The 15,665-nt window shown below is 42.9% G+C and overlaps 1 protein-coding gene across 5 annotated transcripts in view; it reads left to right on the forward strand.

Annotated features, from left to right (window-relative positions):
• Positions 1 to 8,102: 8,102 nt before the first annotated feature.
• LOC308574593 (cation channel sperm-associated auxiliary subunit beta-like) overlaps positions 8,103 to 15,665 on the forward strand; it is a 56,035-nt gene continuing 48,472 nt past the window's right edge. For 2 of the 5 annotated variants that reach the window (XM_081172602.1, XM_081172603.1), the window contains exons 1-3: positions 8,103 to 8,156; positions 10,041 to 10,116; positions 10,796 to 10,884. In XM_081172602.1, coding sequence (XP_081028728.1) covers positions 8,118 to 8,156; positions 10,041 to 10,116; positions 10,796 to 10,884 — 204 coding nt within the window. In that variant the 5' untranslated portion in view covers positions 8,103 to 8,117. Of the gene's footprint in view, positions 8,157 to 8,547; positions 8,566 to 10,040; positions 10,117 to 10,795; positions 10,885 to 12,399; positions 12,580 to 12,676; positions 12,838 to 15,665 lie in introns of those variants that run through there. The other 3 variants (XM_081172606.1, XM_081172605.1, XM_081172604.1) reach the window with 3 other exon arrangements.

Consider the following 15,665-nt stretch of genomic DNA (forward strand, 5'->3'; position numbering starts at 1 on the left):
ATCAGAGGCAATTAATATTGCATCCAGCAGAGCTTTACTGCTACTGAAGGCAAATGAAAATAATGGTCACAAATCCAATACATTCAGGATTGGCACTGTCCGTAAGAAATCCAGTTACTACAGACTTAACTTAAACGTAAAGGTGTAAAGGTAAAAGTATCCCTGACCATTGGGTCCAGTCGCGGACGACTCTGGGGTTGTGCGCTTATCTCTATCTATAGGCCAAGGGAACTGGTGTTTGTCCGCAGACAGCTTCCAGGTCATGTGGCCAGCATGACTAAGCCGCTTCTGGAGAACCAGAGCAGCGCACGGAAATGCCGCTTACCTTCCCATCGCAGTGGTACCTATTTATCTACTTGCACTTTGATGTGCTTTCGAACTGCTAGGTGGGCAGGAGCTGGGACCGAACAACGGGAGCTCATCCCGTCTACAATAACTTATAAGTCTAAACCTTAACACTAAGCATACTATGTACAGAACAACACACCAGAAGGAAAAGAGATAGAAAGAGAAAAGTGAAACCCAGGCTGCTTCTGGCCTTACCTTTTTAGTCAGCATGACCTTGATAACAGAACCAGTTTAAGCCAGCTGTACTCAGCTCCTCTCAAGGAATAACCAGTGCTTTGTTTCTGGGGAGATACAGGGGTAGACAATAATAATATATAATAATAATAATAATAATAATAATAATAATAATAATAATAATAATAATAATAATTTATTATTTGTACCCCGCCCATCTGGCTGGGTTTCCCCAGCCACTCTGGGCGGCTTCCATAGAAACCAAAAATACACTAAAATATCACACATTAAAAACTTCCCTGAACAGGGCTGCCTTAAGATGTCTTCTGAATGTCAGGTAGTTATTTATCGCTTTGACATCTGATGGGAGGGCGTTCCACAGGGCGGGCGCCACTACCGTGAAGGCCCTCTGCCTGGTTCCCCGTAGCTTTACTTCTCGCAATGAGGGAACCGCCAGAAGGCCCTCGGTGCTGGACCTCAGCGTCTGGGCAGAACAATGGGGGTGGAGACGCTCCTTCAGGTATACTGGGCCGAGGCCATTTAGGGCTTTAAAGGTCAGCACCAACACTTTGAATTGTGCTCGGAAACGTACTGGGAGCCAATGTAGGTCTTTCAAGACCAGTGTTATGTGGTCTCGGCGGCCGCCCCCAGTCACCAGTCTAGCTGCCGCATTCTGGATTAGTTGTAGTTTCCGAGTCACCTTCAAAGGTAGCCCCACGTAGAGCGCATTGCAGTAGTCCAAGCGGGAGATAACTAGAGCATGCACCACTCTGGTGAGACAGTCCGCGGGCAGGTAGGGTCTCAGCCTGCGTACCAGGTGGAGTTGGTAGACAGCTGCCCTGGATACAGAATTGACCTGTGCCTCCATGGACAGCTGTGAGTCCAAAATGACTCCCAGGCTGCGCACCTGGTCCTTCAGGGGCACAGTTACCCTATTCAGGACCAGGGAGTCCTCCACACCAGCCCGCCCCCTGTCCCCCCAAAACAGTACTTCTGTCTTGTCAGGATTCAACTTCAATCCATTAGCTGCCATCCATCCTCCAACCGCCTCCAGGCACTCACACAGGACCTTCACCGCCTTCACTGGTTCTGATTTGAAAGAGAGGTAGAGCTGGGTATCATCCGCATATTGATGGACACCCAGTCCAAACCCCCTGATGATCTCTCCCAGCGGCTTCATATAAATGTTAAAAAGCATGGGGGAGAGGACAGAACCCTGAGGCACCCCACAAGTGAGGGCCCAGGGGTCTGAACACTCATCCCCCACCACCACTTTCTGAACACGGCCCAGGAGGAAGGAGCGAAACCACTGTATAACAGTGCCCCCAGCTCCCAGCCCCTCTAGACGGTCCAGAAGGATGTTATGGTCGATTGTATCAAAGGCCGCTGAGAGATCCAGCAGAACTAGGAAACAACTCTAACCTTTATCCCTAGCTCACCGGAGATCATCAACCAGCGCGACCAAGGCAGTTTCAGTCCCATGGTGAGGCCTGAATCCCGATTGGAAGGGATCCAAATGGTCCGCATCCTCCAGGTGTGCCTGGAGTTGTTCAGCAACCACGCGCTCAATCACCTTGCCCAAGAATGGAAGATTTGAGACTGGGTGATAGTTGGCCATACTGGCCGGGTCTAAAGATGGTTTTTTAAGAAGCGGTTTAATGACCGCCTCTTTCAGCAGATCTGGGAATGTTCCCTCACAGAGGGAAGCATTCACCACCCCGCAGAGCCCATCGCCCAGCCCTTCCCGGCTTGCTTTTATTAGCCAGCATGGGCAGGGATCAAGGAGACAGGTGGTTGGTTTCACGCGTCCAAGCAGCCTGTCCACATCCTCGGGGGTAACGGATTGAAATTGATTCCATACAATGTGGCATCTGAATATAGACTGCATTTTTAATCAAGGCATATATTGGCTTATATCTTGATCAGGTTCCTAAATTAAATGGGCTTAGATTTTCAAATGTTTCATGCCAGGCAAGAAGGCCAGCTATTTTTAGAGAACCTTGACAGTGTTTTCCTCCTAGACAAGAGACGCCATCCTGATATATTAGTTGTCAGACATTTGTTTAGAAACCTTCAAATGAAGGAGATCTTTCAATGTTTATGTGAACCCAAGGTCTCTGACATCTGTTCAAGATAAAATTTTAAAATTATTAACCATTTGTTTTAGAAGGCAATAGGGCAAGGAAGGCAAGAGGTGAGCTGGTAATTAAGATTCCTTGTTGAGACACATGTAAGATATATTACTACTTATTTGTCATTTATAGATGTAACAATATATAGCTCTTTGTGTTCCATATAAGGACAGGAGGATATGAGTGTATCTTAAAATTGGTTATAGCAATCAGCCAATAGGAAATTCAAGCAGGCTGATTGAACAGAGGCAGCCACAGGAGGAGCAAAGGGGGGTGGATTAAGGAAATATAAGGGCTGGCCATAATGGCAGGAGGCAGGCCAGAGCTTGGTAACCATATACCACTGTGCCTCTTATTTATTTGTCTGACAAATAAATTATTATTTAATTTCTCTGTTGCTGCGTTGAATATTTCATTCCAGCTAAGCGTTAACCACAAGCAGGGTGCTACAACAACTTGACCAGACAGGGCTCTAGCACTCTCCCACCCCAGCCCTGCTCCCATGGTGGTGTGTAGCTCCTTCCGAATATGAGTGATTTTATCTGCAAAAAACTTTGCAAAATCGTTGCAGGAGATCTTGGGGTCTTTACAAGGCCCCGGTGGTAAAGGTGGTTCCGTTAAATTGCGAACCACCTGAAAGAGTCTCCTGCTACTATTTTCTGCAGATGCAACAGAGGCGGTGAAGAAAGTCTTCTTCGCCGTCGCTATCGCCACTTGGTAGGCTCGACGTTGAGCTCTAACCTGTGTCCGGTCAGATTCGGAGTGAGTTTTCTGCCACCGATGCTCTAGCCGTCTCAGCGATTGTTTCATCGCCCTCAGCTCCAAAGACAAACCCCTAAACATTTTGTGAATCTAAGTTTGGCCTCATTGAGGGGCAGTATTTCAATATGAGTAGGAAAATGAGAGTACCCCTAAACATTTTTTTAAGGGGAAAAAAGCACTGGGTGTAACCCAAACCTTCTGCTTGTTTCTTTCACACAGAGATGCTTCCAGAACCCTCTTGAATTTATTAGAATAGGAAAGATCTCAACACATCAGATCAATACTTTCTGCACTAAGAAATTCAAACTGACAGTAGCAATGCTGGACTAGATGAAGAGGTTCCTCTCTGCTCTTCAGATGGCTGATTTGTAAAATTCCTTAAATTGTAAGAGAAAAATGTCACCAGATCACAGCTGTTTACCCTGCTTCCCCAATTTGCAGGAAATGTGTGTGCTTGACTCACTTGTGATTATCCTTTTACTGAATGAAGCTAAACTAAGCTGAGACAAGGAAAAGCCTTTTCCTCCTCCAAGCTACCACCAGGTGCCAGTTTGAGGCTTTCTGAGTGATCCGGAATCACAGCTAGTTATGCAACAGGCAGGGCCAGATGCCAGTACTTTGTTTAAGAAGGGAGTGAAAGGAGCTGACTGACGAGCTGGTGATGCCAATAGTGACGTCATGTACACACCTCATGAATAGTCCCGGATCCACACACAGATGTACTGCATACCTAAAGCCTCTTTATAGACTTAGCCATCTGTAACAAACTAGCATGGACCTCTGTTGCATTTGGATACTGTTCTGAAGGCATTCAGAACAATTGTGTTCTACAGCCCTGCAAGGACTCTGCCACTTCATAATGGTGGAAGATTGCATGAGTAAATTACAGTCCCATGTCAAAAAAAAACACACAAAAAACTCCCTGCTCAAATATCATGTGGTCTTGTTTTTCTTTTGCCTCTGAACCTTTTCCTTCACAAATAGTTTGACAGAAATGTTAGGGGCAGTTGGTAAATGGGAGTTCTCACAAATCGCAAACCAAGCACATCAGCTTTTATAAAAAGGCAAAGAGACCCCTGACCATTAGGTCCAGTCGTGACTGACTCTGGGGTTGCGGCGTTCATCTCGCTTTATTGGCCGAGGGAGCCGGTGTACAGCTTCGGGGTCATGTGGCCAGCATGACTAAGCCAATTCTGGCGAACCAGAGCAGCGCACAGAAACGCCATTTACCTTCCCGCCTATTTATCTACTTGCACTTTGACGTGCTTTCGAACTGCTAGGTTAGCAGGAGCAGGGACCGAGCAACAGGAGCTCACCCCGTTGTGGGGATTTGAACCGCCAACCCTCCGATTGGCAAGTCCTAGGCTCTGTGGTTTAACCCACATCGCCACCCGCGTCCCTATAAGCTTTTATAACATTTTAGTTATTTTAAACAAACAAACAAAAAGCATTAATAAGAGGCAGTGGCAGACAAACTGGCACTTCTCAGCTAGGAAGGGGCACAGCTTCTAACCTCAAAGAATGGATAATATCTTACAACACATACTCTCCAACTCCAGTTTTCCTCAACTCTCCCATACACCATGGGGAGTGAGAGGTTAAAAAAAAAACCCTACCATGAACTGTACAGATGAAGCCCATGGCTAGATAGGCAGTTTCCTGTTCATGTCACCGTCAACAGTCAATGCTATAGACTGGAGCCACAATAAGGTCTCTTGGCACCTGGGGCAAACAACATGAAAAGTGCCCCTAAGCAAACCCGTATTTTATTAAATGAAATATCAACAATAATTCACAAAATCATAGAATAGTGGAGTTGGAAGGAATCCTGAGGGTCATTTAATCCAACTTCCTGCAATGCAGGAAACTCAACTCATCCATGACAGATGGCCATCCAACCTCTGCTTAAGAACCTCCAAGGAAGGAGAGTCCACCACCTCCCAAGGGAGACCGTTCCACTTGCTCCAAGTGCTGTTTATCGTTTTATTACAAGTATGTTTCCAGGTTTGGAGAAGACTCCGTGGAGGAGGTCTCAACTTGTTGCTGACTCTGAGAGAACTGGTAGCACTTGGGTGTCTGAATCTTTGGATATCTGAGGACATTTCTACAGGATATAAATCACACTTGTATTTTAGCACCAAATAATAATCTCACTTAAATGTTAATTTTGTATATGGTGTGCATAATGTCAATAATAACAACAATAACATTAATCATGATTAGGGTGCCCCCTTCACTCACAGGACCATTGGGAAAACTTGCTTGCCCCACCCTTGTTTTGGCCCTGTTATAGAGCAAATGGATCACAGGCACTAGGCTGCTGAGTTTCAAGATGGGGTGAACTCTTGAGTCCAACAGCCAGTGGTGTTGTACAGTAGGAGGGGGGATTTTCTATGTCCCCGCATGACTTGTTGCAATCCCCAATTAATAATTCTATTAGTCACCATGAACCTTTCTTTTGCTAAACAAATACGGAACATAGACATGGAAGACGCTTGTATTAATTCCATTCTAAGTGTTTTACTGCCACAAAAAGTTATCAGACTCTGACAGAATATAACACGTGTCTCTATTATCCTGCACAGCTGGGCATAGGCAGGAGAGAAACTCTCTTCTCCTGAGTTGCCGAAAATGTTGTGCTTTGCTGCCACAAAGTGTCTGTAGTAGAGAACAGCAATGTTGTTGAGGAGCACACACACACATCCACACACCTGTTCAGCTAGCCGGGATTATGAATGCATTGAATTCTGTATCACCTGTGCTCTCCACCAACTCTTTTTGTCCTAGTCACTTAAATGTGAGTTTTGCAGCAAATAGTGGGGCATCTGGGTCTCCCTTTGTTAAGAGGGTTTTGGGGGTAGGCTACTGGCAGGCTGAGGTTGGGGTGCCTGTAGCCGGTCACCACTGCATTGCAACCATTGTGTCCTTGCTGAAAGGAGCCCTAGGGAACTACATTTCCCAGGCTCCCTGCTACTGCAGATGTTGCTGTTCATGGGCGGTAGGTAGAGGCTCAAGAGAGAGCAGAAGTAAGACAAAGTCAGACATTGTTGCTGTTGCTGCATGCTGCTCCTGTCCCACCAGAAAAAAATGACACAGAAGTGTCTCCCCCTGCTGCCTTTTCTCACCAGAAGACACCTCTGTTGTCATAGTTAATGTGGAATCATGTCTGGCGAACCTGCTTTATACTATTGTTATGATCATCATAATCACTTTTAATTTGTATACAGTGGTAACTCGTGTTAAGTACTTAATTCGTTCCGGAGGTCCGTTCTTAACCTGAAACTGTTCTTAACCTGAAGCACCACTTTAGCTAATGGGGCCTCCTGCTGCTGCTGCGCTGCTGGAGCACGATTTCTGTTCTTATCCTGAAGCAAAGTTCCTAACCTGAAGCACTATTTCTGAGTTACCGGAGTCTGTAACCTGAAGCATATGTAACCTGAGGTACCACTGTACCGTCTTTCTATCTTACAATAATCAAGGTGGTTTACAAGCTGAAGAAACAAAGAATGTACAATGTACAATCTAATGCCATACAAAAATGTGATAATAAAACATAGCTTTAAAATAAACAACCTACATCAAATAAAGTAACATTCAACAATTGTTATGTTGTTGTTTGCAAGCTGAAACACCCACAAAATGGATTAAAGAAATTTTATTTTTTTTAAGAGAATTGCTAATGGAAGTGATTCGTTTTTATGACTAAGAAGGTGTTCAGCTAAGACAAGTTATTCAGAGACCTGAGTTTTTTCTTCCATTTGCTTACCAGTCTTTTAACAACTTCCCTTCTGCCCTAGATGGAGCTCTAACTGGGTGGGTGGTTGAAGAAACCCTCCTGGCGTTCACTTTAGTCTCGCAACTGTGGGGGTTTTTTGTTTTTAATTTGAAAGACTCCCACTTCACATAACTGCATCCTATGTGGTTCTAGCAACAGATGAGCGGAGGAATTTAACATGGAGGACAGGCCTCCTGTGTAGTTTTTGTATCAGAGCCACTGACCCTCATTTTTATGTGAGGACTACGGGAAGATTTCCACATAGCCTGTTCCTGCCACATAATTTTAAATTCTGAAAATCTATTCCCTGTACTAGTCCACAAGCATTGTGTGGTCAGGCAGAGTCCCCCCCAACTCCAGGCGACTCCTGAGTGGAATAATGACTCAAGACAACGTGCTATGGGATTAAAATTGGCCACAGCTTTATTAAGTTTCGGATGTAGGGAGACCTTGGCTCAGTCACTGGGCGTTTATCCTTCCCAGTCCCCAGCCGGGGATCTGGGAGACATCAGGGTTATCCAGAATGTGTGGGGATTCGGCTGGCTCTGGAGAACTTATGTTCAAGTAGAGAGCCCGCCCCCCCCCATTTCGCAGCCATCGCAGGGGAGAGCAATGACAACCTCTCGGCGTATGGCCAATGCCTCCCCTCAAGACCCCTTTGAAGGGGAACCCTGGGATCACCGCCACAAGGGTGGTTCACCGCTTCACACACACACACACCCCCCCCAGTTTAGGAAGATAGCCTAAAGGATTCCGCCCAAGGCCTGAAACCACCAAAGTTGTGACGTTTTGCTATGGGGAAGGCAAAACCTGCCAATGCAGGAAAATCCCTTTCTGGCCCTTCAACAGCGACCCGGACATAGCAGTGCCTGCGTACCTGTGGAGAAGAGGTTAACCTGCAAAAGAAGACTTAACTGAGGGAGGGCATGGTGGAAGAAGCTCTGGAGCCAACTGACGCTTCGCAGGTAAGATTCACCTTCTGTTGTGCTGGCAGGGCGGTCCCTCCCCCTACCTGGCCGATCCCCTGGCAACGCCTCCCCAGGTGGGATTGGGCGACTGGCTGAGATAGGTGGAGACCTCCAGGTATCCAGCCTGGGGAGGGCGAAGCCAGCCCATATACTACTGGGAGCCGCACTGAGATCCGGGAGGCTGCGTGCGACCATACAAAAGGTGCCCCCCATTTGATGTGGGGAGTGGTCATTTCTGAGGGTGGATCAGTTTATGAGTCCTGTTGCTATTAGGAGTCACTGTGACGGAACTTGAACTCTTCCAACTGTCATCCTCTGGAACCCAGGATAAAAGCAAACAGTTGGCTGTCTCTCTTGGAAGTGGCAAAGATGGCTCAGCAAAACTGATACAGCCTTGGCAAAGAAGGTACTTTAAAATGTGAAGTGGTATAGAAATGGTTTAAAGAAAGAAAGAAATGCTTCATTTGGACACAAGATAATATCAAGTATGGCACCCCCATGCCAATAATACGTAATGTCGCAATTCATTAATCTGATGAAGTATTCATTCTTTCTGTTTAATGATAATAATGATATAATTATCTATATAATTACAATTACAAGTTGCCAATATGGTGTAGTGGTTAGAGTGCTTTATAATATTAACGTTGTAGGAAGGACAAAGAGATTCTTTTGCATATATTGAGAATATTAAATAGATCTTTGTTATTACTTTGGTTTTATCATTATGCTTGAGGCCTTCAAATGAGTTTTTTTTAATGCAAAGACCCGTATTTAGCTTTTAATTATTCTACCATATGTCTCCGTTGAAAAAACAGGAGAAATGGAGGTTGAGTATTATTGCTGCCTGTTCATAAGAAATAATTTGATCCTGCGCAAACCAGTTGCTTATAGTTTAACAAAGTAGTCCAATTTTTTAAATCTATGATCTTTTCTTTTTTAAAAAATATATATTTATTTTTAACATTCATATCCTGCCTATTCATTCATTTGAGATCCGCACGGCAGCTATTGACTATATGAAACAAACAAACAAAACAGAAAACATAAGTAATCCAATCATACAGAGCAGGAATAGGGAACCTTTGTTTCTCCAGTTGACATTAGACCTCAGTTCCCATCACTCCTAGCGATGGCCACCGGTCAGATGAAGTAGTAGAGCAACATTAGGAGTACAGGTTCCACATCCCTCACAGAATCAAAGATTTGTAGAGTTGGAAAGGGACCCTGAGGATAATCTAGTCCAACCCCCTCCAATGTAAGCATATGCAGCTGTTTCATACGGGGATTGAACCTACAACTTTGGCATTATCAGCACCAAAGTAATAAATGAACAAATAACAGCAAAGCAACAAGGGGGAGCAGAGTGTCGGTGTTGAATCAGTTGCAGGCGTTGAGCTGATTTTTTGCTCCCTCTACAATATAATCCTTAAATCCAAGATTTTACTTTTCCCCAATGGCATGAGCTCCAGCCATTCACATGTAGTAGAGAAAGGCAAGGCATTTAACTCAGGAGTGCATTTGCATACCCTCCAGCGTATCTCCAAGGAAAATAGGGGGACATTCCAGAATCAAATCAGAAACCTATACGGCTTCTGCAAATCCAGGACTGTCCTTGAAAAATAGGGACAATTGAAGGGTCTGCATCTGGGGTGGGAACTAAATCTTCTTTCTGCCATAGGTGAACCCAGGGTTTGGAACAGGAAGCAGCTTGCAGTTTCCATAGCACCTAAGGGGACTCTTTGATGACCAAGCATGTTGCTCTTATCTGCATCCTTGTTGTCCTCCTTGGTCACTGTATATATCATGTGACTATTGGGGGACCAGCTTTATATATAGCTTTGAATTAAATGCACATTTATATTATTTTTACAATTACAGATGGTGCTGTTGCAGCTTTATCTTGTGCTTGCAGCTGTTCTACAACTTTCATCAGGACTTACCTACAATGTAAATGGTAAGTTGTATTTTACTTTATTTCACCTTCCTATTCTTGCATACGGGTTAGTTACTAGTGCACTGAATCTCACAGCCATGCATTTGCATGTGCTGTAATTTGCAAAGGACTCCATAAAGATCAAAACTTTATTTTGCCCAAGTGATGATAGGGCCCACCTTTCAAAGGGAAAAGTGTGCACACAGTTTTGGGAACTGAATCCAGGATTTATTTTTTTTTTTTTTTTACTGCAGCAGATGCAAGAAGCTTCTTAAAAAAAAACCAACCTATTAAAGAGCAAGAGATATTTGCTAATGATGTTGAATGTGTGTAGTCTAGGAGTCAAGTGAGCCACAGTGAGAGAACTTGGGAAGATACTGACTGAAGCACAAAGGTTAATTTGGTTGTTCAAACCCATGCAGTCTAGCCTTGGTTTAAAGATTACCATAAATATATTATTTATTTTCTTATTGCCCACCCTAAACCCTACGTCTCCCAGTAAAACTTTCTTCCTGAGACTGCTAATAATATTGAATGTTGTTATTGTGATTATTACTACTGTATTTTTTATTGCTCACTCACAAAAGCCAATGCTATCCATTTCAGCCCACAATTTCACTTTTGATTTGAGTTTCAGTATATTCTAGTTCTGTAATATCATCTTTGAAAATATTAGTGATCATATTTTTTTCTCACTCAGTGGGGAGCAATTCGAGTTTTTCTTGCTACACAGAAGAGCATCCTATGACATCTAAGACAATTAAATTGTTTCTTTCAGATGACACTTTGGTAAGTTTCCAGCAATGTATCTCCAGTTGCAATTGAATGGGGAGTAGCTCAGCAAATACATTGGTACCTTGGTTTACAACCATAATCCGTTGTAAGCCAAAACAGGTTGTAACCCAAGGCACGCTTTTGCCAATGGGGTCTCCCCCCCAAAAAAAGGGTTGTAATCCAAAAAAACGGACACGCACTTCCGGGTTTGACATGGTTGTAATCCAAAAAGGTTGTAATTCAAAACGGTTGCAAACCAAGGTACCACTGTAACACACTTGTATTAAGGCAGCGGGGAATAACTCACCAATGCACCATTCTTTGGTTCGGCAGAATAAGTTAATCAATTCTTTTACTTTCTTCCCCAAATTTAGGAAAAGGAAAGGGAATGAGAAAGTAATTAAAATAAGGGCATGGTAATATTATATAAATAAATACAACAGTAAGAAAGAACTCATCATCAGTTCACATTATGGATATGCATAAATCATAGAAGTTCATTTAAGTTCTCCAAATGTCCAGATAGATATCCACACAAAGTTGATATCTAGATGACATATGTTTAAATGGATTGTTAGCTGTCATCACTAACTGAATTGGAAGCGGTTAGACTAAGAAGCTTAGCTAAATGGAGTGAACTATTATTGGTTGTTCAGACTCCCCTTGGATCTAACCACACCGTATGCGATTTAAAGAATTTTTATTTATTTATTGGCATCAAAACATAGTCTTGCAGTTTGTTTATTTAAATAACAATAAAAGGGTGTTCTAGCTTCTGAACTTCCTGCAGCTATGAATATAGCCAGGTAATTTCTTTTACGTGATGCAGGGCTAATGAGTCTGGAATCAAGATTCTCATGGAGCTAAACTAGCTCAGGGGTTGCCAACCTTTGGGGGGGGCAGTGGGCACATTTTGAATTTGAAGGAAGTGCTGTGAGTGCCAGTCACAAGATGGCTGCCATGGGGAGTGTGGCACAACACATCCTGGCTGCTATGGAGGGGCATGGAAAAACACAAAATTAGTCACAGTACAGCCATTGCTGCTGCTCCCACCCGCTTCCTGAACAGCCTCCCCATGGTTGGCAAGCAAATAGGATGGACCAACAGACAAGAAGGGGAACCATCCCTGCCAGTTTTTGTCCTGTGCAAATCCTTCAAAACCAACCAGATTCTGAGGGGGCATTTTTTCTCTTTTGAGATACAGTGGTACCTCGGGTTACATACGCTTCAGGTTACACACGCTTCAGGTTACAGACTCCGCTAACCCAGAAATAGTACCTCGGGTTAAGAACTTTACCTCAGGATGAGAACAGAAATTGTGCTCCAATGGCGCAGCGGCAGCAGGAGGCCCCATTAGGTAAAGTGGTGCGTCAGGTTAAGAACAGTTTCAAGTTAAGAACGGACCTCCGGAACGAATTAAGTACTTAACCCGAGGTACCACTGTAAAACTTAAAATAAAAAGCCAGAAGAAGGCCTGGCCTGGTGAAGTCTCTCCTCTCACAGGTCTTCCTCCAGGCATTGCTCCCTTATGAGGAGTCCCAGGGCTGGAGGGTAGGGCAGGGCAGGTGGAAGAAGGCCTGGCCTGATGAAGAAAGCCTTGCCAACACTGCCTCAGGATATTGTCAGGGATGAAACAAAGGGCAGCCTTGTTTGCCCATTTAGAAAGGAAGAGGAAGGATGGCAGGAAGGGGCCTTGGGGTGCAACAGAAGGTCAAACTTAAACATTTTAGGTGTTTTGGCTAATTAAACCATCTATGGCCTTTTAAATGTGTCTGTGGGGGATTTATTGTGGGATTTTTTCTATTATGTTATGTATTTTGTGCTTTTCAGGTATATTAATTTGTTAAATTATGATCATTTTCTATACTTTAACCCTAAACTTCCCAATTGCAGTGGCACTTGTCCATGCTAGCCAAAAGCAGGCAAAATCACTTGAGAGAGGGCAAGGGCAAGTTGTGTCGCACAGCGGTAAATTAATCAACGCAGAGTCTTCTTTATAAACAGAATAAAACTTTTACTTGAAGAAAATAAACTTGTTCAGAAACAGCATAGTTTAAGAGCATACACAGAGTGCTCATAGCAGCTATTTTAGTCTTCAGAGAGGCACAGTCTTTAGTTACTGATTAATTGGGAGTCCTGGAGCCGCTCGTTCTGTCTGCAACAGCTATACATTCACAAAATGAGCTGAGACTGACTCTGATAGAGACTTCATTACAGACTGACGCCCAGAGAGAAAATGGCTACTTTATATAGGAAGAATAAGTCATCACTCAAGATGAGTCACGTGTCATGATGAATTAGCAATTTACTTTTAGCAGTTAAAGATTGTGTAGGCCTTGTTCTGTGCCTAGGCCTTGCCAGCTTCTGCCCTCAAAAACCTTTGTCTCATGACAAGTTGTCCCACAAAAACGAGGGTATCTGCCCACCTTTCCTTTATGACTCTAATAATAATAATAATAATAATAATAATAATAATAATAATAATAATAATAATAATAATTTATTATTTATACCCCACCCATCTGGCTGGGCTTCCCCAGCCACTCTGGGCGGCTTCCAACCAAATATTAAAATACAGTAATACATCAAACATTAAAAGCTTCCCTAAACAGGGCTGCCTTCAGATGTCTTCTAAAAGTTTGGTAGTTGTTGTTCTCTTATTTATTTAATTATTTATTTATTTTAAGATTTTTTTCAGTTCATCATAGATCTTTCCCCAAAATTCCTTCACTGCCTCACAGGTCCACCAAATGTGGAAAAAGGTCCCGATCTTCTCTTTGCATCTCCAACAGCTATTATCAACAGTTTTATACATCTTTCCTAGCTTTGCTGGGGTCAGATACCAGCGGTACATCATTTTCTCTAGGTTTTCTCGGAGGGTTGCACACGCTGTAAATTTCATACCCTTCCTCCAGAGTGTCTGCCATTTATTATAATCGATATTATGTCCAAGGTCTCTATCCCACTTTACCATCGCGCCCTTCACCAAATCCTCTCTTGTATCCCATTCTAATAATTGTTTATATAATTTAGAGAGGTGCTTATCATTACTCTCTAAAATTTCCACTTGAAATCTTGATTTTTTATCACTCATCCCCTGTTTCTTTTGCTCACCCCACAGTGCATTGATCTGGTGAAAGTGAAACCATTCTTTTATCTTATCTTTCAGCTCATCATAGGACTTCACCTTCCAACCTTCTTCTGTCTTTATTAAAAGATCCTCATAGGTCCATCTTTCTCCCGTCATGTTCGGTTTTTTTATTTTAATGATATCCACTGGGGAGAGCCACCAAGGGGTCCCTTTTTCAATCAGTTTTTTGTATCTATTCCACACCTCCAGTAGTGAACCTCTAATTATATGACTAGAAAACCCTCTGTGAACCTCACCTTTCCCCTGCCAAAGGTAAGCGTGCCACCCAAACCTGATATCAAAACCCTCCAAATCCAATAGATCAGTATTTCTAAGGGTGGCCCAATCCTTTAACCAACTTAAACAAGCTGCCTCATAATATAACCTTATATTCGGTACCGCAAAACCACCCCTCTCTCTTGCATCTGTCAGGTATTTAAACTTTATCCTGGCTCTCTTCCCCTGCCAAATAAACTTAGTCAAAATTCTTTGCCAGTTCCTAAAACGGGTGGTGCCTTTGATTATCGGGATATTTTGGAACAAAAACAATAACCTTGGAAGGATGCACATTTTAATCGCCGCCATCCTCCTCGTCCATGAAAGCTTCAGCCTCTGCCAGGTGTCCAAATCTTTTTTTATTTCCTGACAAATCTTGTCATAATTATCTTCTACCAAATTTATATTTTTCGGAGATAGCCAAATTCCCAAGTGTTTTACCTTATTCACAATTTTTATACCAGTCCTTTGTTCCAATTGGGTTTTGTCCTCATTGGCCAGATTCTTTGTTAAAATTTTTGTTTTCTTCCTGTTTAATCTAAATCCTGACAGTCTGCCGAATTCCTCTAATAGTTCTATCACCTTACATACACTGTCCACTGGTTCTTCCAGGGATAGGACTAGGTCATCGGCATATGCCTTTAGCTTAAATTCTTTCTTTCCAATTCTTATCCCCTTCACACTCACTACGTCTCTTATTCTGTTTGCGATAACTTCCAAAACCATTATAAATAGCAGGGGGGATAAAGGACAGCCCTGCCTTGTACCTTTCCCGATCTTAAATGGTTTGGTCAGGCTGTTGTTTATAATCAGCATGGCCTGTTGTTCCGAGTATATTGCTTTGATACCTTTCATATAGGGGCCTTCTATACCTGCCTTTTCCAAACATAGTGATAAGAATTCCCAGGAGACATTATCAAAAGCCTTTTCGGCGTCTATAAAGATTAATGCTGCTGGAGTGTCTATCCTTGTATCTAGATATTCAATGATATTTAATATATGGCGAACGTTATCTTTCTGATATCGGTTAGGGAGGAATCCCGCTTGATCTTTATGTATGTATTTCATTAATAACTTCTTAAGTCTACTTGCCATTATATCGGCAAAGATATAATACAATTTCCCCAAAATACCCGAGTTGTTTCTTTTAGGCATGATTGGCGAGGAAATAAAAAAATCAGATCAAACCTTTTTCCAATATGCGACAGCTGCAGCGAGGATCTTAATTGCACAAAAATGGAAATCCCCTGATATGCCTACGACCGGAGAGTGGCAAGTGAAATTATATCAATACATAGAATTAGCGAGATTAACACAGAAGATAAGGCAAAATAATACTACGAAACTTAAAGATGAATGGAAGAATTTTTTAATTTATGTTGAGAACAAT

This window comes from Podarcis bocagei (genome assembly GCF_964188305.1).
Source record: "Podarcis bocagei genome assembly, chromosome: 1".
Lineage (NCBI taxonomy): Eukaryota > Metazoa > Chordata > Lepidosauria > Squamata > Lacertidae > Podarcis > Podarcis bocagei.